A 22,496-nucleotide genomic window follows, 5' to 3' on the forward strand; every position below is an offset into this window, starting at 1 on the left:
CACTCCGGAGTTTGGCGAAAGCCAGAGGTGCTTGGTGGAAGGGTCGGTCCTTCGAATCATAAGATATCTATCGTTAAGGAAAACACACCACTTTCGAGCCTCGACCGTTCAAGCCGACCACGTGAGGCACTCGATGCCAAGACATACGTATCTCAGAAACTTTGATGACAAGAGCAGAGCTGTTTGGATTCTGAGATCCATGCCAAACGTCAACATCATGCAGAGGCTTGGAACCGTGCTAGCTTTGCATGCAAATTTACCTCATGCACACTGGGGGTCGCCCATGTCCGCCATTAGGCCGGTCCAATTCTGGTGTTCTAGCCAATCTGTTTCCCTCGATGCTCGAAGGGATGCTCAACTCAAAGCCAACGGTTGAGCGGGACTGGGTCTCAGGCGTCACAGGAACCGGATAATTGGAACTCTTTGACAATAGATCACGGAGCTGCTCAAGATAAGACGCATAGGAATTGCTTGGGTGGAAGGAATGACAGGCATGCAAGCTCTAGCGGCGTGATGGGACAGACAAGTGGGGTTATCAGCAGCAAGGTAAGATGGAGGGGTAGCTTTTTTTCTTGAAAGTGGCATGTTTGTCTAGAGTAAATATAACACCGAGCTCTCTGCCTCCTTCAGATACTTTTGCTTCTCATCAATTGATTTTTCTCATACACAAGATAACTGACAACTACAATAATCCATTCCAACACAACAAGCACTTCGATTTGAAACAACAACGAAATCACAATGGCACCAAACATCCCAACTGAGCAATGGGCACAGGTTGTCGAGGAGACCGGGAAGCGTGAGTTATACCTAGAATCTGAGCCTCAAGCTTCCCAAACTCGCCATTCTCTCATATACTGAAACCTTTGAGCTTTGCTGACACTTCCCCAGCTGTCGTCTACAAGAAGATCCCAGTCCAAAAGCCTGCCTCAGATGAGGTTCTCATCAACATCAAGTTTTCTGGTGTCTGCCACACTGACCTCCACGCCGTGAATGGCGACTGGCCATTGGCAACCAAGCTCCCACTTGTCGGTGGACACGAGGGTGCCGGTGTCGTAGTTGCCAAGGGCGAATTGGTCAACGATATTGAGATTGGTGACCATGCTGGTGTAAAGGTATTTTCGAAAATGGAGATCCCAAGTTGGATGTTCTGACATGTCTCTCCAGTGGATCAACGGCTCCTGCTTGGCCTGCGACTTCTGCCAGAGATCCGATGAGCCTCTCTGTGCTAAGGCCCTTCTCTCTGGATACACAGTTGACGGCACCTTCCAACAATACTGTATTGCCAAGGCAGCACACGTTGCCCGCATTCCCAAGGAGTGTGACCTCGAGGCCATTGCCCCTGTTCTCTGCGCCGGTATTACCGTTTACAAGGGATTGAAGGAGTCAGGTGCTAGGCCCGGCGAGACTGTCGCCATTGTTGGTGCTGGTGGTGGACTTGGGTCTCTTGCATGCCAATATGCTAAGGCCATGGGTCTCAGAGTTATTGCAATCGATGGTGGCAATGAGAAGAAGGAGATGACTGCCAAGCTTGGTGCTGAGTCGTACGTCGACTTCATGTCCAGCAAGAACCTCGTCAGTGATGTCAAGGCTGCTACTGCGGATGGTCTAGGACCACACGCTGTCATCTTGGTTGCTGTCAACGAGAAGCCGTTCCAACAGGCTGCTGAGGTATGTTCATGTCCCGTCATGCTGGTCTGATCTTGTAGCTGACAGTTAAAGTACGTTCGACCTCGTGGTACAGTGGTGGCCATTGGTCTTCCAGCAGGTGCCTATCTCCGTGCACCAGTCTTCGAGTCTGTCATCAAGATGATTACCATTAAAGGATCATACGTCGGAAACAGAGCTGATTCGGCTGAGGCCATCGAGTTCTTCAGAAGAGGCGTAATTAAGGCACCGTACAAGTCTATTGGCATGAGTGAGCTTCAAAAGGTGTACGACCTAATGTAAGTCTCCCGTTACATGCCTCAGAGGTAAACAACATCTGACAACTTCCTAGGCACGAGGGCAAGATTGCTGGACGATACGTCGTTGATACCTCCAAGTAATGGAAAACTGGGCAGAAATTGAACAATATTGAGCAATGTACGATCTATTTGATGAAGGGATAACGTCAAGTGCTTGGTTGGATAAGTTTTGGCAAGGTAATGTGAGAGCTGGAAACAGTTCGCTTGTACATAGTCTCTGAAAAATCAAGCTTTGAAACAGGCATGCAATGCCATTGCGATAATTGTGATGATGGGACAGATGACATGGGCCTCGCTGCAGTCGCTTCAGCAAGAGAACGGGGAGAAAGACGACTCTGACCGGAAGGCCGTCGAGTACCGTGCACGTGATCAGCGCATTATTGAAGATTGATATGTCTGAAAACTCCCCAAGCCTCATAACAGCTAGTTCGATACATACGATCTTGTATCAAGGTTATTCAAGTGAGCTCCGCTGCTGTAACTACGATGATAGGATTTGCAGTGGCTCTCCACGTGGCTAAATGATCATCTGGACCAGCAATATCAGCTCCAATTGCTTCCATTTCGGAGTTCGCTTGACGAAGAAGCGAACAAAGAGCGAAGGCATGTGTGCCATGCTCATATGCTTGCACCAGAGCTGGGTGAAAAAGGATGTATCTTAAGTTCACTAGGCAAGTACATGAGTTCTGATTTATGAACATAGTAATGCTTGTAAAAATCCGAGACATTTGCGAGCGGAACTAGACCTTGTAGCAGTAAGCGTCCCTTCGTATCTTTCTAAGGCGTTCTACCTATCACATGCAAGAGATCTCATCGTGCGAACCCCCCTTCTGGTCCCGAGAAAATACCCGAAGTCAACAAAGACTCGTCGGAGCCAACTTCCGACGGGACAAGACTTGACTTCGGTCCCTGTAAGCTGGACAATCGGGACGGGAACACGGCTTGGGATCTCTCGATCTGACTAAAAAAGGAGACCATATGGCTTGGAGGCTTAAACTTGGAGGGATGGATTGAGATTAGATTTGCGAGCTATTCTGCATAAAGGGTTGTTCCGCCACAGAACATAAGTTGCGCCGGGACATATCTCCGGCCCACTGGTATTCTGGCATGTAAACCTGAGAACTTGGCCTCCTTGGATTCAAGAGAAGCTTGGAAGACGAAAACATGTGCTGAAAAGTGTCTGAAAATACAGAGTATTTGGGTGTGCAAAGAAAATAAAGTTGTGACTTCACGACGTCTCCACCAACATGGCGAGTCAGATTTTCTGGAAACAGTACAACTGGCTTTCAAAACGCCACAGGAACCGAGAAGACAACACGCGCTACCACAAACCAACTCTCTCAACATCAGGGATAAGGTATAAGCGACATACCGGATCATCCCACTGAGGTAAAGAAATAGAAAGATAAATATTTTGTTGCAAGTCGCATCGCCAGCAGAGGTAACACAAAGAAGTCGATCCGCTCTTCCCCTGCCTAAGACCAAGGATAGAGGATGTAGGAAACCGCGTCTCCCACCAATCTGCCACAGATAAACCTGCTCGTCACGTTTGAGACACGAGGGACATGGATGTAGATACTCGAGTCGGGTTCCGGGTGCTAATGTGGGACAGTTTTATCAGATTTAGCTGGCAGGACCTGGCCTCTTCCATGATTTAAGGGGTTTGATTTTTAGAAAAACTTGATTGTGGAAAAAGCGACATGCAACAAAAGACTCGCGTTTTTTGAAATTGAAGGGTCGATCGAAGGAATCAATTTCTCAAGGTTTGCGCTAGGTTGGAAAGGATGGAGATCGATGAGATGAGAACCTTGATTTTTTTGACTGAGGCTTGAGACTTGAGGCTTGAGGCTTTAGATGGTCAGGACCAGCAGACCTCGGAGTTCGGAAGGCAGCTGGTGGCACGGATCACTTTGTGGCGGGGTGGACGGCGACAACTGACAAGGAGATCTGAACTCCAGGTTCGAGGTCTTTCGACCTCTGAATAACTTCAATGTTCTGCAAGATTTTCAGACATTGAGAAACGCACAAAGTCAGAGAAGGCAGGTAGGTGATTTATTTTGGTCTATGTTTGGTGTACATGCTTTATTGTTTACTAATCCGGATTTAATGTCGGCTTGATTGAGAAGCTCGATTGCATCATCCGTAACCCCTCATAGCATTATCAATCAACGCGTTAGCAATTGCACCGTTTTAATAACTGCTCCTATCCAGCACATCTCGCTGTTTTCTTTAATCTACATACTCAGTCTCAATCTCCTCTCAATTCATGTCCAAACCTTCACAGCGTCTAACAGCAACAAATAACCATCTAAAATCAACAACGACCATGGCAGCAGCAAGTAACTTCTACAGCATCGTCGCCGGCGTGGGCGCTGGAACTGGTACGGTACCAATTTCGTAACTTTTTCACGGATGCTGACCACCATGCAGGCCGGTCCGTAGCCATCAAATTCGCCCAAACTTATCCCGTTGCCCTACTTGCCCGCAACCCTGCAAATTACGAATCCATTGTCAAAGAGATCAACGCTGCAGGCGGAAAGGCAATCGGCATATCAACCGACGTATCTTCCGAATCCTCCATCAAGAATGCATTTGCAGAGATACAGAAGGAGTTCAAGGGCAAGAACTTAGCAGCTGCCGTGTACAATGTTGGAGGGAAGTTTGTGAGGAAGCCGTTCTTGGAGTTGTCGTTGGAGGAATACGAGGCGGGGTATGAGGCCAATGGGTATGTTATTTCTGTCTAATCTCTCATCTCGTGACCTTTTGCTGAATTGTTTGTCTCTTCAGCAAAGGATTCTTCCTCTTCGCCCAGGCAGTTCTCCCAGGCCTTCTCTCCTCCGTACCTACTTCTCCTCATCCACCATCCCTCATCATCACCGGCGCAACTGCCTCCCTCCGTGGCAGCGCGAACATGTCCTCTTTCGCAAGCGGCAAGTTCGCATTGAGAGCTACAGGACAGAGTCTGGCTAGAGAGTTTGGTCCTCAGGGTGTACATGTGGCGCATGCGATTATAGATGGAGTAATTGATATCCCCAGGACGAAGGAATGGGCTGTAAATGGTGGTGTGGAGGATGGGAAGATCAGTGCCGATGCAATTGCGGACTCGTATTGGTATCTACATACACAGCCGAGGAGTCACTTCACGCAGGAGTTGGATGTTAGGCCATATATTGAGAAGTTTTAAATTTGTGTATTAATAGATGGCAAGAATGGATGAGCAGTGATTGAGTCGCTAAAAAATCATTACATATGTCTACGTGAATAGTGGAAGAGAAACTCGAGTCCGAAGAATAAGTCCAGGTCTTGAAAGTACTTACATTTCTCCAGGGAAGTGTTCAATATATGTAAGGGCATATCCCTCACCATCAAACTCTCATCATCAAGGACCAAGATCTAGAGACAGTCTGCAGGCGAGGAAGGCCGTCTTCCGAAGAATCCAACCTCTCGTTTCCTCTTGCGCTATTGTTTACCTCGAAAACCATGATTCCAGTAAAGGACGATTGACGCGGAGATAATTAGCGCATCCAGCAGATTCAGCTGAAGCACTTGAGCCCATCCCACGATCCTGTAAGTTAGTAGAGGCCAGCTCCCTCCCAAAGCAAAATGTATAGCAACGTAACCAACATATGCGTGCCCTGGTGGGCGACCGCTTGCTTCGGGAGGAACTCCCATGGAGCATTTCACAATTTGAACCAACGTGCAAGCACAGAGGATGTGAAATGGCCATAATTTTTGTCTTTGTTGTTCATTCCCTATGCCTAGCAGCACCAGCCAGCCAGTCAGCAGCCGAACTGATGTGCAAATAACAAATCCTGCCAAAGACGCCAATATGCCCAGGGTTTTCCATCCATCCGTACATTCGTTTATATGCCCACTCCATCTAGGCCTTTGCCTTGGTCTTCAACTTCTCCTTGATCTCGCGGCCGGCCTTGATGCGCTCCAGTATGTTCTCACGGTCCTTGTCGAGCTTCAACTTGGTGATGACGACCTTTGATGGGTGGACGCCGATTGGGACGGATTGTCCGGAGGACTTCTCGCGGACGACACGCTCGATGTGCACGATGTACTTGAGACGGTAGACGGAGGTGATCTTGCCCTCACGGCCCTTGTTGGATCCGCGAACGACGGTGACCTCGTCATCCTTTCTGATTGGGATGGAGCGGACCTGAGAGAGCTGTTAGGAGGGCCGGAGCAAGGCATTGCGCGAAAGGTTTACATACGTTGTACTTCTCACGGAGCTCCTTGCTGAGAGGTGCGCTCATGATGGTACGTCTGACGCTGGATGGGGCATCGTAATGAGCCTTGCGCGACTTTCTCCTTGAGGAGTGGAGGGCTGCAAATTGTCAGTTCAGGTCAGTGGATCGTCGATACAATTGCGCTGAGCGAAATTGGAAACGCAATCGTAAGACTTTGACGTACCGGAGTTGATCTTGGTCATCGTGGCGGTTGGTGATAAACGTTGGCGTTGTTGTCGTTGGTCGTTGAAAGGAGGAAATCTTTTGCTTCACCGCAAAATCCAGAATGTGGGAGCTGGGCGTTAGCGCAGACGATTTAGCGAGAAATCTTGGCGGTAAATTATCACGTGATGACTTCAATGTCGGAGGTGAATTTTGCGACATTTGGCGGGGTAGAAGTCAGCGAGGCCGAAACCTGAATGGAGGGGTCGTGCCTTCAAAAAAGTTGAAGTTGCCGACCCACGTGGGAGCTTCACTTGGACGTAGACTCTTTCTCTTTTTACTTACTGCTTCCCTTCACAGCTCATATTGCGTGATCTTCAGCTGCCATTTATTAGCCTTTTGACATACAAGTTCTTAAGTTGTCTTGTTGCTTCCTAACAAATTATCTCAAATGGCAGACCTCCCAACAACATATGATGGTAAGTCTCGAAAACGTCTTTCCTCGTACATTCCTAACTTCTGAACAGGAATCGTCCAGATAGCAGTGATCGGTGGAACTGGGCTCCAGAAGCTCGAAGGCTACACTCCAGTCGCAACAGTCAATCCCGAGACACCATGGGGATTCCCTTCCGCACCCATTCACATCCTCCAACATAACAACGTCCCAGTAGCCTTCCTCTCCCGCCACGGCGCATCCCACGAGTATGCACCACATGAAGTACCGAACCGGGCGAATATTGCGGCTTTGAGAAGCATTGGAGTTAGAACTGTTATTGCGTTCAGTGCTGTGGGAAGTCTGCAGGAGGAGATTAGACCAAGGGACTTCGTTGTTCCAGATCAGGTCATTGATCGTACAAAGGGTAATTTATTGTGATGAATAAGTACTGCATATAGAATCCTGATTGGATGTGGCAGGAGTTAGACCCTTTACCTTCTTCGAGAAGGGTGTAGTTGGACATGTTGGCTTTGCAGACCCATTCGATGGTCAGATCGCGAAGGTAATTCTCCCTCGCTGGGTGGCATGAAGCAGATACTAATTGCTCTTGCAGGTCATTCAGAAATGCGGAAATGCTTTGGAAGGAGAAGGGATCAGATTGCACGACAAAGGAACCATCATTTGCATGGGTACGTTACTCAATACCTTGCGAGTTAACAATTCTAACAGACCTCCTTTAACAGAAGGACCTCAATTCTCCACTCGCGCCGAATCCAACATGTACCGCTCCTGGGGTGGCTCCGTAATCAACATGTCCGCCCTCCCAGAAGCCAAGCTTGCCCGTGAAGCCGAGATGGTCTACCAGATGATCTGTATGGCAACCGACTATGATTGCTGGCACAGCACCGAAGACGTTGACGTCGCAATGGTCATGGGACATATGGCTGCAAATGGCGGTAACGCCAAGAGATTGGTTGGTGCAGTCTTGGATGAGTTGATCAAGGACGAGCACAAGGATTTGGTGAAAGGGACACACTGGGAGGGATCTACAACCGGCATGATTCAGTTCATGACCAAGGCCGAGGGGAGAGGTGCTGAAGGCGTGAAGAATGTTGAATTTTTATTTCCGGGGGTATTTAGCTCGTAGGTCTGAGGATCTGGAGGAGAGTGGAGATGACTATATAGATATCTGTTCATTATCGCGTGCATATCACCGACGAAAAACACTCGTCGGAGCTTCTATAAGAAGAAAATAGCATTCAATCTATCGTGGATTTCAACATCTATTGGACGGATATTCTGAAAAGTGCAGCAAGCGGCACTCATGACTTTGTGGTAGACATTCTGTGCCTCCAAACCTCGCCTTTTGAATTCCCGACGAACCTACACTACTTCCACGGAGGCACGCAGCACTCTGTGCAGTCACTATGGCAATTTATAATTCTGAATCTGGATTCAAAAGACAAATTTCGGTTGTTGACTCTATATTCCCTGCTAGTAAGAAGATACTTTTGTGAATAGGTCCTATAACGAATTAACATCGTGATGCAGGCAATCGAAAGAACTTGGCACGGCTGTAAGTAAAGAGTGGCTCAAGCAGCTAAAATATCTTCATTCGACTCACGACAGACTTAGGCTGCGGGCAAGCATTCTACGGCCGAGTTCCCTAAGGTAAAACTGAACACTTACTGAGGAGCGCCCTCGATCCTGATCGTATCCTGGATCACAAGCCAACGAATATTCTCACCAGAAGTTCATCGGCAGACGACATGTGCTTGAAACACAACTTACGAGAATGGAATCACAATTGTTACTCAGTTCCACACGCTTTTTATTTTTAACTTTTTTTTTGTATTTTCTCTCCTCTTGATTAGAAACTACATATCATCAAAAACTCCCAAAGCCCATAGAAACAATACAGCCTCTCCACTCTCTCCGTAAGGCGCCCGATTACTGACTGTCAGAAGACTGAAACAATGACTCCGTACTCCACCATCTAGAAGCCAACTCCATACGCAGAGAACAAACATGCTGCAAAAGACCACCCCGTTTCGTACATGTATGCTAGTTGGAGATTGAGTGTGTTCATGCAAAAAAGTGACTGATGGCAAACGAAACAAAGGAAAAAAGCGGCGAAGATGTTGGTGTGGTGGCTGGGCGTCGCAGAGTGTATTATGAGGTGTGATGATGAGGCTGAGTGACGGTTGAAAACAAGTTGTGGATATTGAAGGGCGATGTCTTGCTAAGGCGATGCTTGTTTTTCCAAGTCAGAGGTCTGAACAGCTGTTCAGTGACTCCTTTCCACCATTCGTGGAGTTGAATCGAGCCATTTAGTGTTGGACACCGTTAGGACCCTTCCCATTAACCTTCTTGACCTCAGCGACCTGGCCCTCGCCCTCACCGATTTGAGTAGCGAGCTTGCCGAATTGCCACTCAGGCATGGTAACACCAGTCTGCTCGTGGATAGTTGACATAAGCGGAGGAAGCATCTGGTACATGTTTCGGATACTGTTGATACCACCCTGGCCGTTCTCGCCCTCTCCTCCAGCTTGGTTGCCCGTATTCCAGATTGTCATCTTGGGGTTGAGACCACGGACAGCATCGGCATTGGCCTGGGCAAGCTCTTGGTAGACACCCTTCTCGATCATCATGTATTGGATCAGACCAGCTGGGCCACCGAAAGCAGCAGACAGATCGGAGTAGGCGCCTGCCATGGCGGATAAACCGGCAGCCTCGCGTTGTTGACGGATGAGGTTGGCTTCGGCGTCTTTGGCAGCGGCGTGGAAACGGGCTTCGGCCTCGACTTTCATCTTGTAGGCGTGAGCGTCGGCAGCCTTTTGCTCAGAGTAGAAGGCTAGACAATGTTAACTTTTTCGTATCTGAGGTCGGTAACTTGGACTTAATACGTACCTGCGTTGGCTCTGTTCTGCTCAGCGTACGCATGGGAGTCTGCGGTCTTCTGTTGGGTGTAGAATGCTAGGAAGAGTTAGCTCATGTAGAGATACGCAGACGAGGCTATGGTAACATACCGGCATTGGAGCGGGCTTGTTCCTCGTAGTTACTAGCATCAGCAGCCTGTTGCTTGGATTCTCTGAGAATGGTAGCCTTGACGACATCGCTTGCTCTCAGTCTTTCCAACTCTGTCTGAGCGCGCTTGACTTCAACCTCTCTGCGGAGCTCCTCATCACGGACTTCAGTGGCACGAGTAGCCTCAATTTGGGCGAGATTGACGTCCTTGTTGAAGTTCGTTTTGCGGGTGGCAAGAGTGGCTTCAGCTCGGGCTCTCTCACTGTCTCGCTCAGTCTTTTGGACGGCTGTCTCGGCATTGATCTTGGCAATTTCACGGTTCTGCTCTCCCTGGCGTTGGGCTTCACCGACTGTACCAAGTCTTTGTGCTTCTGCGACATCGACACGAGCCTTTATAACATGTAAGCAATCGAAATTTAGAAATTGGGGAAGGAGCTGACCTGGTTGATAGCACCTTCGTGTGCCTTTCGTGAGAGAGACTCAAAGTAGCTGGACTGAGGAGCGTCACGCAATTCCTTGACGTTCGCGTTGTAGATCTTGAGTCCAAACTGGCTGAGTTCTCCTTGGATATTCTTGAAGATTCTCTTCTTGAAATCTTCGCGCTGAGTGAAGATTTCCTCCATTGTCATGGCACCTACACATGGTTAGATAACTATTATTATGGTCGTGGAGTCGGCTACTTACTGACGAGCACTCGCGTTTCACCCTCGATGATTCCTTTGATGATGTTCTCCAGATGCTGCTTTGGACTGCCGCCTCCATTGCCTTTTGCTTCGGCGTCGGCCAAAAGCATGACATACTTCTTGAGTGCATCACCTTGGTCCTCTGGAGCATCCTCGATGTTGACACCATCGACTGGGGTTTGTCCGGCAACTCCTCCACGTGCATTGACATCAGGACCAACCGTGAAGACGACGGGGAGCAAGAACTGCAGCTTTTCTCTGTTGCCGGTTAATCTGAGATCAGAGTGTTGTGCCACACCAAGAATATAGAAGAAGAAAGCTTACTTTGTCATAGCCTGGAGGTTGATGGAGTAGTCATGTGGTTGAATGCTGAAACGTTTGCACTGTCTTAATCAGTATTGTGATGAAGTCCAAAGATATAGCAACTTCTCTTACTTTCTGGAAAGGCAAAACCCACGAGGACTTGACAATCCTCATGGTCTTCACCCCCGCGCCAGTGATGGCAAGGTACTCATCGGGAGATGCGATTTGGTAGGAGACCATTGTGACTGATATTTATGTGTTCGACCTTGGTAGGGTAGACTGTGTGTCGGTGAAATGGTTGTTGTTGGAGTTGATGATTTGGAAGAACACTTGAGATTGAAGGATATCGAGAAGCCTTAAGTACTTGATGCCTCTTTGACTAGATATGACTGAGTGTCCTTTGATTGAGCTAAGCCTACTAGGTTGTCAGCCAACCCGGGGAGTGGGTATCAGGTGACTCTAACTATCTCAATCAAGCGTGGGCGGATGGTTTCTGACTGATTGTAGTGCTTGGCGGGGTTCCAAGAAGCTTGTTACTTTGGCTTGATTTTAATTGCGGACCACTGGAAGGATTCTAGAAGAACAAAAATCCACTTGTATGACGTGAATGAGAAATAAGAGCGAGAGTATGTGATTAGCTGCGAAGGGGACGATGGTAAGAGATATGATTGATACCAAGGTGTCAAAAAACAGCTCATATATGCTACAAACTTTGAGTTTGACTAGGCTGACTGCCTACAAGAATTGGGCAGTCGTATGGCCAAGTGCAGTGTCTAAAAATGCCGCATATGCTTTGTGAAGGATGAAGGCCTGACTGCCAGCATAGCAGGGCGCCTTCCAAACCCCTCTTCAATGGTGCTCAAAGAAACAAAGACCTGGATTGGGTGAGCATGCCACGTTCTCAAATTCTTGATCGGTTGTCAGCCTTGCCAGCCGGTACCAAGCTAGATCCTCCAGCACTGCCCGAGCAAGCAGGCAAACTCAGAACAAATGGGATGCCACCGTGTTCCGAATACCCGCATCAAGCTCGGATGGTTACATGGAGCTGTCCGATATCGCCTCAATACTTCGGCAGGTGGTAGGCAATGCATGGTGGTGAGCCCGAATAGCTGAGGCCTTTGTTGACTAAAAGGGAGGAATTCACGTCGTGGGTCAGTCGGAGGGCTGAGGATCCCCCTGGCGTCTCGCTTAGCGTCTCGTGACCTTCAATCTGACCTCCAAGACGGGCCCCGGCATGTTCTAGCGGCCTTCTAGAAGGCACAGACGGACCACTGCTTCCTAGGTAAAAGTTGCCCAAGACTTCACTTCCTCCATCATTGGTCCCCTCGGGTCCCCTCAACTCTGAACAAGCGAGACGGTGGCAGAGCAGAACCTCATGGTGGATCTTCCTAGTGAAAGACCGGGGCTTGGGCTTCCGAATAGCTCAGATCCTTGCTCAAGGCCTAGCTCAAGGCAACAAGCAATACTTGTTGCTTTACCCCTGCCTCTCTTTGTCCTTTCATATTTAGCAGTTTCATAGCCTCTCACAGCCTCTCTACCAGACACTTGCCGAGGTCTGAATTCCTGCCCTTTGTCTCGAAACCAGCAGCCGAATTGTTGCGGAGAGCCTTACTGGACAATCCTTCGACACCGAGTAACGGAGAGTTCCGATTTCTGTCGTCACTTTCCGTCTCTTCTCATCCGAAAGTTCTGCAACTTTGGTCGACCAACGGGATCCCAACTCCGTTGTCGAAATCCACTATCATTTCATTCAAGTATTCTTGAAACGTTCTAGAACTCAACCTCGAATCTCCAGAAGAACACCAGACGTCACAGAAGAACATTCCACGGTTCTTCTGGTTCTGGGCTGATTCATTGGCGGTGATCTAAAATTATCGGGGGGCTATTGAGCTCACGAACCGTCACTGACGGCAAGAGCGTATACAATCACACTTGTACGGTCGTCGTTCCTAGGAAGCTCGACTCCGTACTTGGCAGGGCTTCAGCTCTAGCAAAACCTCCATAAGACCGACCAACAGTCCATCAGAATGGACTCCAAGAGTACAGTTCCAGCATACACTCAGGAAGAAGAAGCTGGCCCTCCTTCCTACGACGACACAATATCCAGCTTTCACCCTACATCAGCCTCATCTACATCACAATACTATTCGAGTCAAATTCAGTCTCAACTCCGGACACTCAACACACAGATCTCCTCTATCCAAACACAAAGGGACATCCTCTCACATGCGCATGAAGAGAAGATTCTCTCCCTGTTAACCCACCACATCCAGCTCTACATCTCTGACTTCGCCAATACAGGCCTCTCAAAAGGAAGCCTCATCCTCGTCCCAGCAAAGGCAATACAAGACCCCAAGGCCACACCTACGGACTACGATTTCAGTGAGCCATCAGAATACGACCGAGTCGTTAAAGTCACCGATAAGGAATGCGACAGTTATGGCACTGATGATTTATGGTACTGGGAAGATGAAGATATGGCCAAGCGATTGGTGGAGTATCTGCGACCTCCCCCCAGCACGTTAGAGCTGCCGAAGAGAAAGGAGCAGGTGACACCACAGCCTCAGTCTAAAGGCTGGTCATTCTTTGGGAAGAAGAAAAGCGAGGAGAGGCCGCCTTTGATCGATGAGCCACGGAGTTCAAAAGGATATGCTGGTGCTAGAAGTCTGGGCAGGGAGGGTGAAGATCGAGTTGTTGTTGACGTGAAGGCTGAGGAGGTGGTCTTCAGGACAGAGAATGAGTACGGAATGTATGGTACCGAGAGGGGATGGGGGATCGTAGTGAAGTTGAGGATTGTCCTAGGTCGGAGATAGATGAATCTGATGAATCTCCACGGTTCGCAGACAAACAAAGATGAAATACTGGCATACAGACCTACATACTCCGAGAGCTTCACTTGTTCATTGCTTTAAGTCTATATAATTTGCGGCAAGGACGAAGGTGATTAGGATCGTAGGTGGTGGGCTGTTCCACAATTTGATTTGGGTGTCAACCCCATACAATATTGCCTACTTGGGACCACATATCGACGAAGGATTTTATAAAGTCGAAAGCTCTCCGAAACGTAATAAATGCCAACTTTGAGCATGTGAAGATTGCAAAAGGTCATGCTAGGATGCATGTATACAGGTGCAGTCTGCACGGTCGATTGTAAATTGCTGTGCTTAGTCAATCCATGATCCTTCACAACGCCCATCTACTACAAGGTAATTTAATCCCAGCGAGCATTTAATCATTCAATAGCAACCTTAATAAGCTTTTCTCTCTCGGAAAAGAATGTCCATCCGATCCATTTTCTTGTTTAGCGCTGACGTCCTTCGCTGACTCAGCGCAGCGGTGAAACTGCACTGCTTCACCTGCCACATCAACTCAGTCGTAGACTGGCTCTTGACGTGGCTGAAATTTCCGAGAAAAGTTTATCAGGTAAATGAATCTCTCAATGGCCCTTCTCGAGCTATAATATTCGACCAAAATTCCCTCCTAGTCCCCAGCCGCAAACGTCGCAATGGTCTCGACTTCTCTTGATTTGGGACCTATTCCAAACAGACAGCATAAGAAATCCAAGAATGGTTGTTTACAATGTAAACAGAGAAAAGTCAAGGTAGAACACTTATAGATCTCTTTTCAGAAAAGAGAATGAAAGGGCTTACGGCAGATAGTGCGATGAGAGGCGACCGCTTTGCCTAAACTGCTCCAAGCATTTCCGTAACATGGAAAAGTGTGATTTTGCTCCCCCAGCCAAAAAGTCCGTATCCTCTGGAGATTATGTGACTACCTCCCAGCCACGGAGTACCACGAGGAAACCCAAACAGGTGCGGAAAGGGGCATCTATCAACCTGTTTGGAAATCCGGGAGGCGGAGTGGATCCATTCAAATCTTGTGCTGGAAGCAACATTCCAAATGCCGAGCTTTTCATGCATCACTGTGTGTATTCTGCAGTCATGGTCCAATCTACAATCGCTGACTCAACTAGACTTCTCGAATTTTAAATCGAAGAACTTTCCAATGGCTCTGGGATATCAAGAGAAACCCTTTCAGCAGGTCAATAGATTCTTGGTCTCCATCTATATTCCCGGCTGATTGCTTCAGACATGGTGGTCAATGGCTGCAGATGACCCTGCTATGTTCAATGCAACTCTGCAACTGAGTGCATTTGATCTTGAAGTATTGCAAGGAAGCAAAGAAACACAGAGTTCGAAGCTGCTTCTCAATAAGGAATGTGAGTTGGAAATAGTAGTCTCCAGCCTTAATTGGCGAGTGTTGACTAACTCGCTTCCTCCAGGTATCAGTCTCCTCAGACAACGTGTTGAAGATCCAGTATTGGGAATTAGCGACGAGACTATCGGCTCAATTCTAGTCCTGACCATAGTTGAGGTATGTGTCGAGACGGCAAAAGTTTGATTGGAGCTCGAGTAACTTGGGAAGTCTAGTTCGAGAGAGGCAATTTGAGAATGGTGAAAATGCATGTTGAAGGCCTGAAGCGAATCGTCAGCATCAGAGGCGGTCTGGACGCTATTCGAGCTACGAATCCAGTACTGACAAACTTAATATTTGGGTATGCCGAAGTTAATCTACTCAGCATTGCAAGCGCTGACCTGTGCAGAATCACAATGACTGTCATGACCGAACCCCAGTTCTTCTCGCCTACCGCTTGGAAACCTCTCGAAGACATGCCAGATTACTCCAACACGAAGAGCTTATTCCACTATGAAAACGGAGGTGTATCATCAACACTTGCATGTGCCATCCGGGAGCTGAGGATTATGACCAACAACTTCTCGAACCCACAGTGTATCGGGTGGCCTGCGAGACCAACACCGACGCTGTGCTCGAACATTTTAATTCGCCTGCTTTCCATACCAATCCCGCAAGACCAGGGACCACTTGTATCTTGTGTATCTGAGTGTATAAGACTCGCTACTGTTATGCTATGCTTCTTGCCTTTTCAACATGACTATCCCAGTCCTGAGTAAGTTGTTTTCATTAGTCTTCCAGTCCAGCCCAGCCACTTCACCATGTCTGCCTCTTCACTTTCTTAAGGACTTCCCAGTATGTGAAGTCGTGGACAATTCGTAACTTTAGCAGCCAGTTGTGGATCTCCAAATTTGATTTGTGCCTCGCGATTCCCAATCTTGCTCTGTCGACTAAAATAATGCCGCTAACAGCTCTAGCCTTATGTTCAACGTCCAACTCCACAAGCTCAAAGCCAACCTCGAAATAATGCTTGACATCGGTTCCTCAAGTCATCCCCTCCTGCCATGGATACTCATGTCTGGAGGAATATTCGCGCAGGAGCCCGAGCGAGGATGGTTCATAGGCCAGCTCCTGTCCGCTTCATCGGACTTGGGAATATACTCGTGGGGAGAGATGTTAAAGTACTTGATGAGTGTCATTTATATCGAGTACTTCTGCGAGATTCCTTTTCGACAGCTTTGGGATGAGGTACTGCAAAAGAGGTCGGAGCTGGACTTGGTCGATCTCGATCCTTGGTAGGATAGCTGGAATAGATAAACATGAACAGCGAGGGGCGTTCTCTGGTGCAAATCTCTGGTACGCTTGCGCCGCGATAGAGTGATGTCCCTTTTCTGAAGTCTAATAAAACATTGGACATCGAAAAAGAAACGGTATTGGCTTCGAACTATAAATACATTTATAGCTCTATCCCAGAATTATCGAGGTAGCTAATACCTTGTTGTTATTCGTGCGGTGCACATAAAAGTCTAGCGCCGAGATGGGTTATTCGCAACAGAACTCCCCGTTTGAGGAGCATAAATTCTCCAGTGTCTTAACAGCCTCTTACTCCGGCCAGACAATAGCACAACTTTCCGTCACGAGACACAGATAGCACCACGTGCAATGTTTTGATGTTTTGATTTCGAAGCGACGGCTAAACCTCGAGGCGAGTCGGGATGTCAAATCGCATACTCCCTAGGTATTTACCACGTTGGCTGGGCTTAAAATCTCAAGCTGTCAATGTACTGAAATCAGAATTCGACTTCGAAATTACTTTGGTGAGCTTTTTGTATTTTCATCATCGATATGCTGGGCTCACTGTGTCCTGTCACGTGCGGATGGTTTCTGGTGGCCTGGATCATTTGTGATTAGTCTTCGTGATAATACGAGTGTAGGAATGTCAGTGATTCAATATCTGACATTTGAATCACTCCAGTACGCTTTTGCAACATTCGTTGTCGATGTAGCTGGACCATGTTGTTTCTTTAGCACCTGCCACGTGACATGAGCTGAATGGCGAATTGGATCAGACTGGGCTGGACTTCCATTTTTTTTTTGAGCAGAGTCAGTATAATGTATACTAAATGAAAAAATGAATTTACATAAGCCTTTTCAAGTTTAATTGTTGAAACTTCAAGAACCCGAAGTCATTGTTGCCACAAGCCAATCAGCCTAAGGCATGGAACGAGGCTGAGAAAATAAAGTATCCGTTGCAACTACAGAGAATTATAGTCTTCAACAAGGTGAACAACCACTCGCTCCGACACATAACACAGCTCCGATGGCATCTAGACCAGCCATACGGCCATTCCTACAGGCTGCAAAGCCTCAATTTCGGCCGTCACAACTCAATCGGTGTCTTTCGAACAGCACACGGAGAGCAGACTCGCCATCGCAACCACAGTCTACGAACAAGGGAAAGACCACACACTTCGGGTTCGAAACCGTCGCAGAGGCAGAGAAAGAAGCTAGAGGTAGAATACCGACTTTACGATATAGTGCTGAGTTGAGCTGTACTGATTGGGGTACACTGTAGTGGCGGGAGTCTTCAGCAATGTCGCAGCCTCGTACGATACGATGAATGACTTCATGTCTCTTGGGATACACCGGTTATGGAAGTATGTCGCAGAATCTTTTGTTTTCGTCGACTCTCCTGCTAGAAGATCTTAATGAAGTATGTTCTAACCAAATCAACAGAGACCACTTCGTCCGCGGCCTCAACCCGGGCTCCTCGTCAACCAGTCCCTCACCCGGCTGGAAAATGCTCGATATCGCAGGCGGAACAGGAGACATCGCGTTCAGGCTCCTCGATCACGCAACGAACATTAATAATTCCCCTCAATCTACCATCACCATCTCCGACATCAATCCATCAATGCTTGCCGAGGGCAAGAAACGCTCCTTGAAGACTGAATACGCCAATTCTCCTCGATTATCATGGCTTGTAGCTAATGCCGAACATCTCGATGAGGTAGAGAGTGACAGTATTGATTTATATACCGTGGCGTTTGGAATAAGGAATTTTACGGACAAGGATCGTGCACTGAGGGAGGCGTATAGAGTATTAAAGCCGGGTGGAGTGTTTGCATGCTTAGAATTCAGCGGGGTTACGAATCCGCTGTTTGATGCAGTCTACAAGAGGTGGAGTTTTGGTGCTATTCCGTTGATTGGGCAGCTAGTTGCTGGGGATAGGGCGAGCTATCAGTACTTGGTCGAGAGTATTGAGAAGTTCCCCAAGCAAGAGGAGTTTAGGGATATGATCAAGGCCGCGGGTTTTGTTGTGCCTGGGAAAGGATGGGAAGATCTGACTGGTGGCATTGCAGCGATTCACAAGGGAATCAAACCAGTCCAGAAGTTGTAAGCATACCAGTGTATCATATGTATCATAGGCAAACCTAAGGAAGTGAAGTTCCCATAATTATTTGACTCGAGTACAAAGATTTGTTGTATTTTCTATGTTATAACACCATCGTATCACCAGCGATGTTCTGTCTTCTGCCAGAACTAGAATACACGCAACGCTATTTGAGAGCAAATCAATGATGCAATGAAGAGGTCAGAGTACATAAGAGCTGGAAAAGCCATCATCGCCTCCCCACTTCGAAGCATAAGCTGATTAACTCCGCCTCCAGCCCTAATCGCAGATAGCCCTTGCAGAAGCCAAAAGACCGAGTGACCGATCGATATCCTCGGCTCACAAAGGGTGACCATTAGGAAGATGTACTAGAAAGGGAACTTTTGGTTGAAAGCAAGGGAATCTGGCGTCGAAGAAAGAATATAACTGATTAAGCATCGCCACCAGTAGCTGGAGTCGCGGGAGATGGCGCTGGCGAAGAAGAATCGTTCTTGAATCCACGGCCTCGTCCGCGTCCCCGTCCCTCACCTCGAGTACCTCTTGGTGCACCACGTCCTCCGCGGCCACCTCGTCCGCCTTCACTATCACTGGCTCCGCCACTTCTGTAACCGCCTTGAGGGTTGCCAGTATTGGTTCCGCCCCGGCTGCTTCCCCAATTTCCAGCTCCACCACGGGTACCCGTGAAAGGCTTGCTGTTGTTGTTCTCACGTGGTTGAAAGATCTTAACCAATGGACGACTTCTGTCTTCCCCAGTCCGAGACTTGACGTCCTCTGGTAGGCTTGCGAGAACTGCATCTCTTTCCTCCAAAGTCTTGAAGTGGGCAACCTTGTTGGATTGACCCCATTTCTCAATCTTAAGGATCTTCTCCTTGTCCTCCTCCTTGAACAACTCTCGAACAGCTTCATCCGAGGTCACGTTCATGATGAAAAGACCAATGATAGGATCGCTAGCTGGCTTTGCAACTGGCGAGGTAGCCTCATTAGAGTTTCCATTGGTATTTTGAGTCTTTTCATTCTCTTTCTTATCACTTGGTCCTGGAAGGTTGACCACATTTGTCTGCGGTTGAGGAGTCGCTGGCTTTTGCTGGGGAGCTGGGGAGTCTGGCTTGATGTCAGGGACAGCTGGTCCTCTTGGTGGTTGCTGCGCACCTCGTTGGTTGTATGATACTTGCGGTTGAGTGGGTGGGGGTCTTTGAGCTGGTCCAGTTGGTGGGGCAGCAGCTGCAACCGCGTGGCTCGCACCGGGAGTTCCAGAGCCTGTTGCCGGAGCTTGAGGCTGGCCGGACTGCTGTTGAACGGGATGTTGCTTCGCTCCTCTATGTGCGAAGTTGAACCCCTGGGCTCTCATCTCCGTACCAATGCGACCATCCTGAACCTCAAGAACCAACCATCCGAATGCAGCGTCTGCCAAGTTAAAATTCCACATGTTCTTGAACGCACTCTCGTCAACTTGTCCAACACCAGCAGCATTGGGTCCTCCGACTGGGCCGCCAAATGGATTTCCTCCAAGAGCAGTGCTTGGCATTTTGTCAACTATTCCAAGAGCATTTTGCAGCAGGTTTTGCTGAGCCTCATTTTGCGAGATTGCCGGCTGTACCTCACTCTTAACCGTTTCCCATACATCGTTGAAAGATGCTTTCGAAGCAGCAAGTTTTCCGCGGTAGTGGTCCAAGGTAGGATTAACGCTGAACTCGTTATACGAGCTTCCATAGCGAAAATGAAGACCTGCAGATATCGAGAAGTCGGCTTTCAGCGTAACAGAAAGTTGGTTCAGGATGCCTTCACGAGCAGGGGAGGCGTGTGTGATGAAAATGCGAGTTTCTGTAGGATCGTATACGCGATTCGCAGTGTCTACCAGTTCGCCCATCTGCAAAAGAGTCGTCCACATAGTACCCTGTCCTCCTGCAATGGTTGTTCGTCCCTCGCCGTTATCGAACAGCTTGTGCATCACAACAGCTCCACCAAGACCAAGGAGTCGCAGCTTGACGCCGCCAATCTCTAGCAGCATTGAGCGTGCCTCATCAATAATGTGTAGCTTGTCGACCTTGTACTCGCCGGATCTGAACTTTTCTAATACTCTGACATCTTCGCAAGCACCCCAGACTGTGTATACTGGAACATCGAGCTTCAGGCTGCCGTCAAGAAATTGTGGAAGCTCGGAGAGCGGCAGATCCTGGGGACTGAATCTTTGCTTGACAGGTCCTCCCGGAGTTCCAATAGCCTTCTTTACGTTCTCTGAAATGAGCGGAGAGTATTGCGCGACGTGCTTTAGGGTCCTGAAAATATCGGATTAGCACGTGGCCAGGATTGAAGTATGGGTCCAGCGTTTCTATCTCACTTTTCAGCAATACGGTCCAGCGATGTGCCATCATAGAAACCAAAATCTCCAGTGTGAATAATGTGGTCTGCGCGTGCTTGCTTTGCGAGTTCGTTGAGAGATCGAAGGTTTCCTGCTCCTTGTCAGCTTTGTACAGTGACAAAGATTTCAGCTTCATGCTTACCCCGAACATCTGCTACGCACAACACTCGAACTCCGCCAGTCTGAATCACACGTCCATTGTTTGGCAGTAAAGGCGCAGCTCCCGGAGGTAGTCCCGTATGTCCTGCGCCGCCGTTTGGAAGGTAGCCTTGGTTGTTGTAAGGGTGAGGGCGTTGCTGTAAAAACATGGCAAAGTTAGCTTTGAAAATATAATGAGCGCGCAGATTCGTCGGAATGTCAGTAGATCTGTAGGTGCGTGAAGAGTTGATAACTCCGTGATAGACTTGTGGTTTGTGGGAGGTTGAAGCTGTAGAAGGAGCTGGGGGCAACATACAGAGGCCATACTTGACGGAGACGGTCAAGGAGGGGAGTGCAGAGTGGTATCGAATAAGAAATTAGAGCGCGCTCAAACAAAGAGGTGACGACTGCTTGTGAGGAGGTTCGCGGAGTGAGGTGGGAAGAGAGGTTGACGGCGAATTTGATGTTTTTGAGAACGGAGCCAAATCAGTCGCGGTTGCCAGATTCAGAGAGCTTGAAACCGCCAGAAACGGACAAGGCTAGCAAGGCTGGGCCTTTTATTGGTTCGCTTGCTGCACTAATAGTCACAGCCGACTGCTGACTGCACCCCTGTGCAATTACTTCCCCTTTTCTCTTTCGTGAGAGCATTTGCCAGGAAGATAACACAGCTTCTCTCAAGCCATCATTTATCAGGACGATGCCGACTATGTGGAGTTGTTGAATCCTTCTTGTTCACAGAGTGTCGTCCCTTGATGTGTCTAACTTCAGCTTCGCTCGGTGCATCGTTTATGCAGGTACCAGAAGTCAATACCCCTATTCAATATACTAACCAATTGATATGTTGCCATACCTCCCTCCATTTCAATCATTAATACCTTCCAGTAAGTCCTGGAAGGCATATGACAGCATACTCAGGGTGCGTTTCTGACCAACTGTCAGCTGCTCGCTCGCTCATTTTACTTCTTGGCAAGTGCCAGTATCCTTAGAATGGCCGAAAGGGACAATTCTCCATGCTACAGCCGAAACTGAAGCATCTTCGAAAAGCTCCAATCACAATATTCTTAGAAATACTGTGACTATCGCAGATGGCCGCGACTCAAGGCACAGACCTGACCATTGTTTTACCTCGCAGCCTCCTGCATAACCCATCGATGAAACAGAGTCTTTGCCAAGGACAATGAGATACTACACATCCAGTGACTCGTATACTTGGCTGTGGATTTTGATATCATAAATCAAAGGAGACGGACTCAAACTCTATGTCAGGATTGGAAGGGCGTAAAACAGAACGAAGCACCTTGTAGGACGTGTGGTAAAGTTCTCGCCTCGCTAGTGCCGCTGGTCTGGACCAGGTGGAAGTATTGCCATTATATAGCTGACCAGAGTGGCTGTCACAGCTCTTCTTTTGATATTCTGGAGGCTCCTCGGTGGATTGTGGAGGTCTGGTGCCAGATTTTAGTCGATTAGTGATTATCGTGAAGATCACTATGTTAAAATATGGACGACAGATCTTACTGACATAGTATATCTACAAAATGGACGATATTTTCTTTCTATTGGAACCATTCTGTCAGGCGATGGGTTTTAATACATCCAAG

The 22,496-nt window shown here is 48.2% G+C and overlaps 9 protein-coding genes across 12 annotated transcripts; 6 read left to right on the plus strand and 3 right to left on the minus strand.

Moving 5' to 3' along the window:
• Positions 1-741: 741 nt before the first annotated feature.
• On the plus strand, positions 742-2,048 carry ADH1 (alcohol dehydrogenase; the record flags this gene model as incomplete). The annotated part of the gene is made up of 5 exons (XM_058505126.1): positions 742-799; positions 892-1,115; positions 1,168-1,671; positions 1,723-1,946; positions 2,000-2,048. The coding sequence occupies 5 exons, from the start codon at positions 742-744 to the stop codon at positions 2,046-2,048; spliced, it is 1,059 nt and encodes a 352-aa protein (XP_058359683.1).
• A 2,185-nt stretch (positions 2,049-4,233) lies between these two features.
• ONS95_011507 (uncharacterized protein) lies at positions 4,234-5,644 on the plus strand (the record flags this gene model as incomplete). The annotated part of the gene is made up of 3 exons (XM_058505127.1): positions 4,234-4,348; positions 4,398-4,692; positions 4,755-5,644. 3 exons carry the CDS (start codon positions 4,234-4,236, stop codon positions 5,149-5,151), a joined length of 807 nt encoding a protein of 268 aa, XP_058359684.1. The 3' UTR covers positions 5,152-5,644.
• On the minus strand, positions 5,645-6,568 carry RPL26 (60S ribosomal protein L26). Its single transcript, XM_058505128.1, has 3 exons — positions 6,387-6,568; positions 6,188-6,300; positions 5,645-6,132 (listed from the first exon to the last, which is right to left on the minus strand). Exons 1-3 carry the CDS (start codon positions 6,403-6,405, stop codon positions 5,848-5,850), a joined length of 417 nt encoding a protein of 138 aa, XP_058359685.1. The 5' UTR covers positions 6,406-6,568; the 3' UTR covers positions 5,645-5,847.
• A 48-nt stretch (positions 6,569-6,616) lies between these two features.
• On the plus strand, positions 6,617-8,074 carry MEU1 (S-methyl-5-thioadenosine phosphorylase). Its single transcript, XM_058505129.1, has 5 exons — positions 6,617-6,843; positions 6,892-7,224; positions 7,280-7,362; positions 7,414-7,489; positions 7,544-8,074. The coding sequence occupies exons 1-5, from the start codon at positions 6,816-6,818 to the stop codon at positions 7,945-7,947; spliced, it is 924 nt and encodes a 307-aa protein (XP_058359686.1). The 5' UTR covers positions 6,617-6,815; the 3' UTR covers positions 7,948-8,074.
• Positions 8,075-8,634: 560 nt separating this feature from the next.
• On the minus strand, positions 8,635-11,929 carry ONS95_011510 (uncharacterized protein). Of its 4 annotated transcripts, XM_058505130.1 has the most exons (8): positions 11,744-11,929; positions 10,946-11,688; positions 10,835-10,893; positions 10,512-10,768; positions 10,268-10,461; positions 9,830-10,217; positions 9,711-9,776; positions 8,635-9,654 (listed from the first exon to the last, which is right to left on the minus strand). In XM_058505130.1, the coding sequence occupies exons 2-8, from the start codon at positions 11,051-11,053 to the stop codon at positions 9,131-9,133; spliced, it is 1,596 nt and encodes a 531-aa protein (XP_058359687.1). In that variant the 5' UTR covers positions 11,054-11,688; positions 11,744-11,929; the 3' UTR covers positions 8,635-9,130. The 4 variants fall into 4 exon arrangements, with proteins under 4 accessions (XP_058359687.1, XP_058359689.1, XP_058359688.1 ...); XM_058505132.1 differs by lacking the exon at positions 11,744-11,929 and having other exon boundaries at positions 8,659-10,217; positions 10,946-11,228; positions 11,278-11,463; XM_058505131.1 differs by lacking the exon at positions 11,744-11,929 and having other exon boundaries at positions 8,659-9,776; positions 10,946-11,463.
• Positions 11,930-12,341: 412 nt separating this feature from the next.
• On the plus strand, positions 12,342-14,183 carry ONS95_011511 (uncharacterized protein). The gene has a single exon (XM_058505134.1). It carries the CDS (start codon positions 12,841-12,843, stop codon positions 13,624-13,626), a length of 786 nt encoding a protein of 261 aa, XP_058359691.1. The 5' UTR covers positions 12,342-12,840; the 3' UTR covers positions 13,627-14,183.
• Positions 14,184-16,724, plus strand: ONS95_011512 (uncharacterized protein). The gene is made up of 7 exons (XM_058505135.1): positions 14,184-14,414; positions 14,473-14,737; positions 14,787-14,854; positions 14,903-15,032; positions 15,096-15,187; positions 15,244-15,368; positions 15,417-16,724. Exons 1-7 carry the CDS (start codon positions 14,319-14,321, stop codon positions 15,784-15,786), a joined length of 1,146 nt encoding a protein of 381 aa, XP_058359692.1. The 5' UTR covers positions 14,184-14,318; the 3' UTR covers positions 15,787-16,724.
• A 392-nt stretch (positions 16,725-17,116) lies between these two features.
• On the plus strand, positions 17,117-18,478 carry COQ5 (2-hexaprenyl-6-methoxy-1,4-benzoquinone methyltransferase). Its single transcript, XM_058505136.1, has 3 exons — positions 17,117-17,520; positions 17,583-17,664; positions 17,744-18,478. The coding sequence occupies exons 1-3, from the start codon at positions 17,328-17,330 to the stop codon at positions 18,405-18,407; spliced, it is 939 nt and encodes a 312-aa protein (XP_058359693.1). The 5' UTR covers positions 17,117-17,327; the 3' UTR covers positions 18,408-18,478.
• Positions 18,473-21,363, minus strand: ONS95_011514 (uncharacterized protein). Its single transcript, XM_058505137.1, has 4 exons — positions 21,215-21,363; positions 20,903-21,056; positions 20,740-20,851; positions 18,473-20,677 (listed from the first exon to the last, which is right to left on the minus strand). Exons 1-4 carry the CDS (start codon positions 21,221-21,223, stop codon positions 18,832-18,834), a joined length of 2,121 nt encoding a protein of 706 aa, XP_058359694.1. The 5' UTR covers positions 21,224-21,363; the 3' UTR covers positions 18,473-18,831.
• Between the last annotated feature and the right edge of the window lie 1,133 nt (positions 21,364-22,496).

This window comes from Cadophora gregata (assembly GCF_030347475.1).
Source record: "Cadophora gregata isolate MNR1 chromosome Unknown scaffold_5, whole genome shotgun sequence".
Lineage (NCBI taxonomy): Eukaryota > Fungi > Ascomycota > Leotiomycetes > Helotiales > Ploettnerulaceae > Cadophora > Cadophora gregata.

Bases quoted from the DNA above. Each gene is read 5' to 3' on its own strand.
- MEU1 (XM_058505129.1), top strand. From the start codon at position 6,816: ATGGCAGACCTCCCAACAACATATGATG. The intron at 6,844-6,891 runs GTAAGTCTCGAA...ACTTCTGAACAG, and splicing joins CCTCCCAACAACATATGATG to GAATCGTCCAGATAGCAGTG. The intron at 7,490-7,543 runs GTACGTTACTCA...CTCCTTTAACAG, and splicing joins AGGAACCATCATTTGCATGG to AAGGACCTCAATTCTCCACT.
- ONS95_011510 (XM_058505130.1), bottom strand. From the start codon at position 11,053: ATGGTCTCCTACCAAATCGCATCTCCCGATGAGTACCTTGCCATCACT. The intron at 10,769-10,834 runs GTAAGCTTTCTT...AACCGGCAACAG, and splicing joins AACCTCCAGGCTATGACAAA to AGAAAAGCTGCAGTTCTTGC. The intron at 10,462-10,511 runs GTAAGTAGCCGA...AACCATGTGTAG, and splicing joins TGAAACGCGAGTGCTCGTCA to GTGCCATGACAATGGAGGAA.
- RPL26 (XM_058505128.1), bottom strand. The intron at 6,133-6,187 runs GTATGTAAACCT...CAGCTCTCTCAG, and splicing joins AGCTCCGTGAGAAGTACAAC to GTCCGCTCCATCCCAATCAG.
- ONS95_011512 (XM_058505135.1), top strand. From the start codon at position 14,319: ATGGTCTCGACTTCTCTTGATTTGGGACCTATTCCAAACAGACAGCAT. The intron at 15,188-15,243 runs GTATGTGTCGAG...TGGGAAGTCTAG, and splicing joins TAGTCCTGACCATAGTTGAG to TTCGAGAGAGGCAATTTGAG. The intron at 15,369-15,416 runs GTATGCCGAAGT...TGACCTGTGCAG, and splicing joins CTGACAAACTTAATATTTGG to AATCACAATGACTGTCATGA.
- ONS95_011514 (XM_058505137.1), bottom strand. The intron at 20,852-20,902 runs GTAAGCATGAAG...GACAAGGAGCAG, and splicing joins GTGCGTAGCAGATGTTCGGG to GAAACCTTCGATCTCTCAAC. The intron at 20,678-20,739 runs GTGAGATAGAAA...CGATATTTTCAG, and splicing joins CTGGACCGTATTGCTGAAAA to GACCCTAAAGCACGTCGCGC.
- COQ5 (XM_058505136.1), top strand. From the start codon at position 17,328: ATGGCATCTAGACCAGCCATACGGCCATTCCTACAGGCTGCAAAGCCT. The intron at 17,521-17,582 runs GTAGAATACCGA...GGTACACTGTAG, and splicing joins GGCAGAGAAAGAAGCTAGAG to TGGCGGGAGTCTTCAGCAAT. The intron at 17,665-17,743 runs GTATGTCGCAGA...CCAAATCAACAG, and splicing joins GGGATACACCGGTTATGGAA to AGACCACTTCGTCCGCGGCC.
- ONS95_011511 (XM_058505134.1), top strand. From the start codon at position 12,841: ATGGACTCCAAGAGTACAGTTCCAGCATACACTCAGGAAGAAGAAGCT.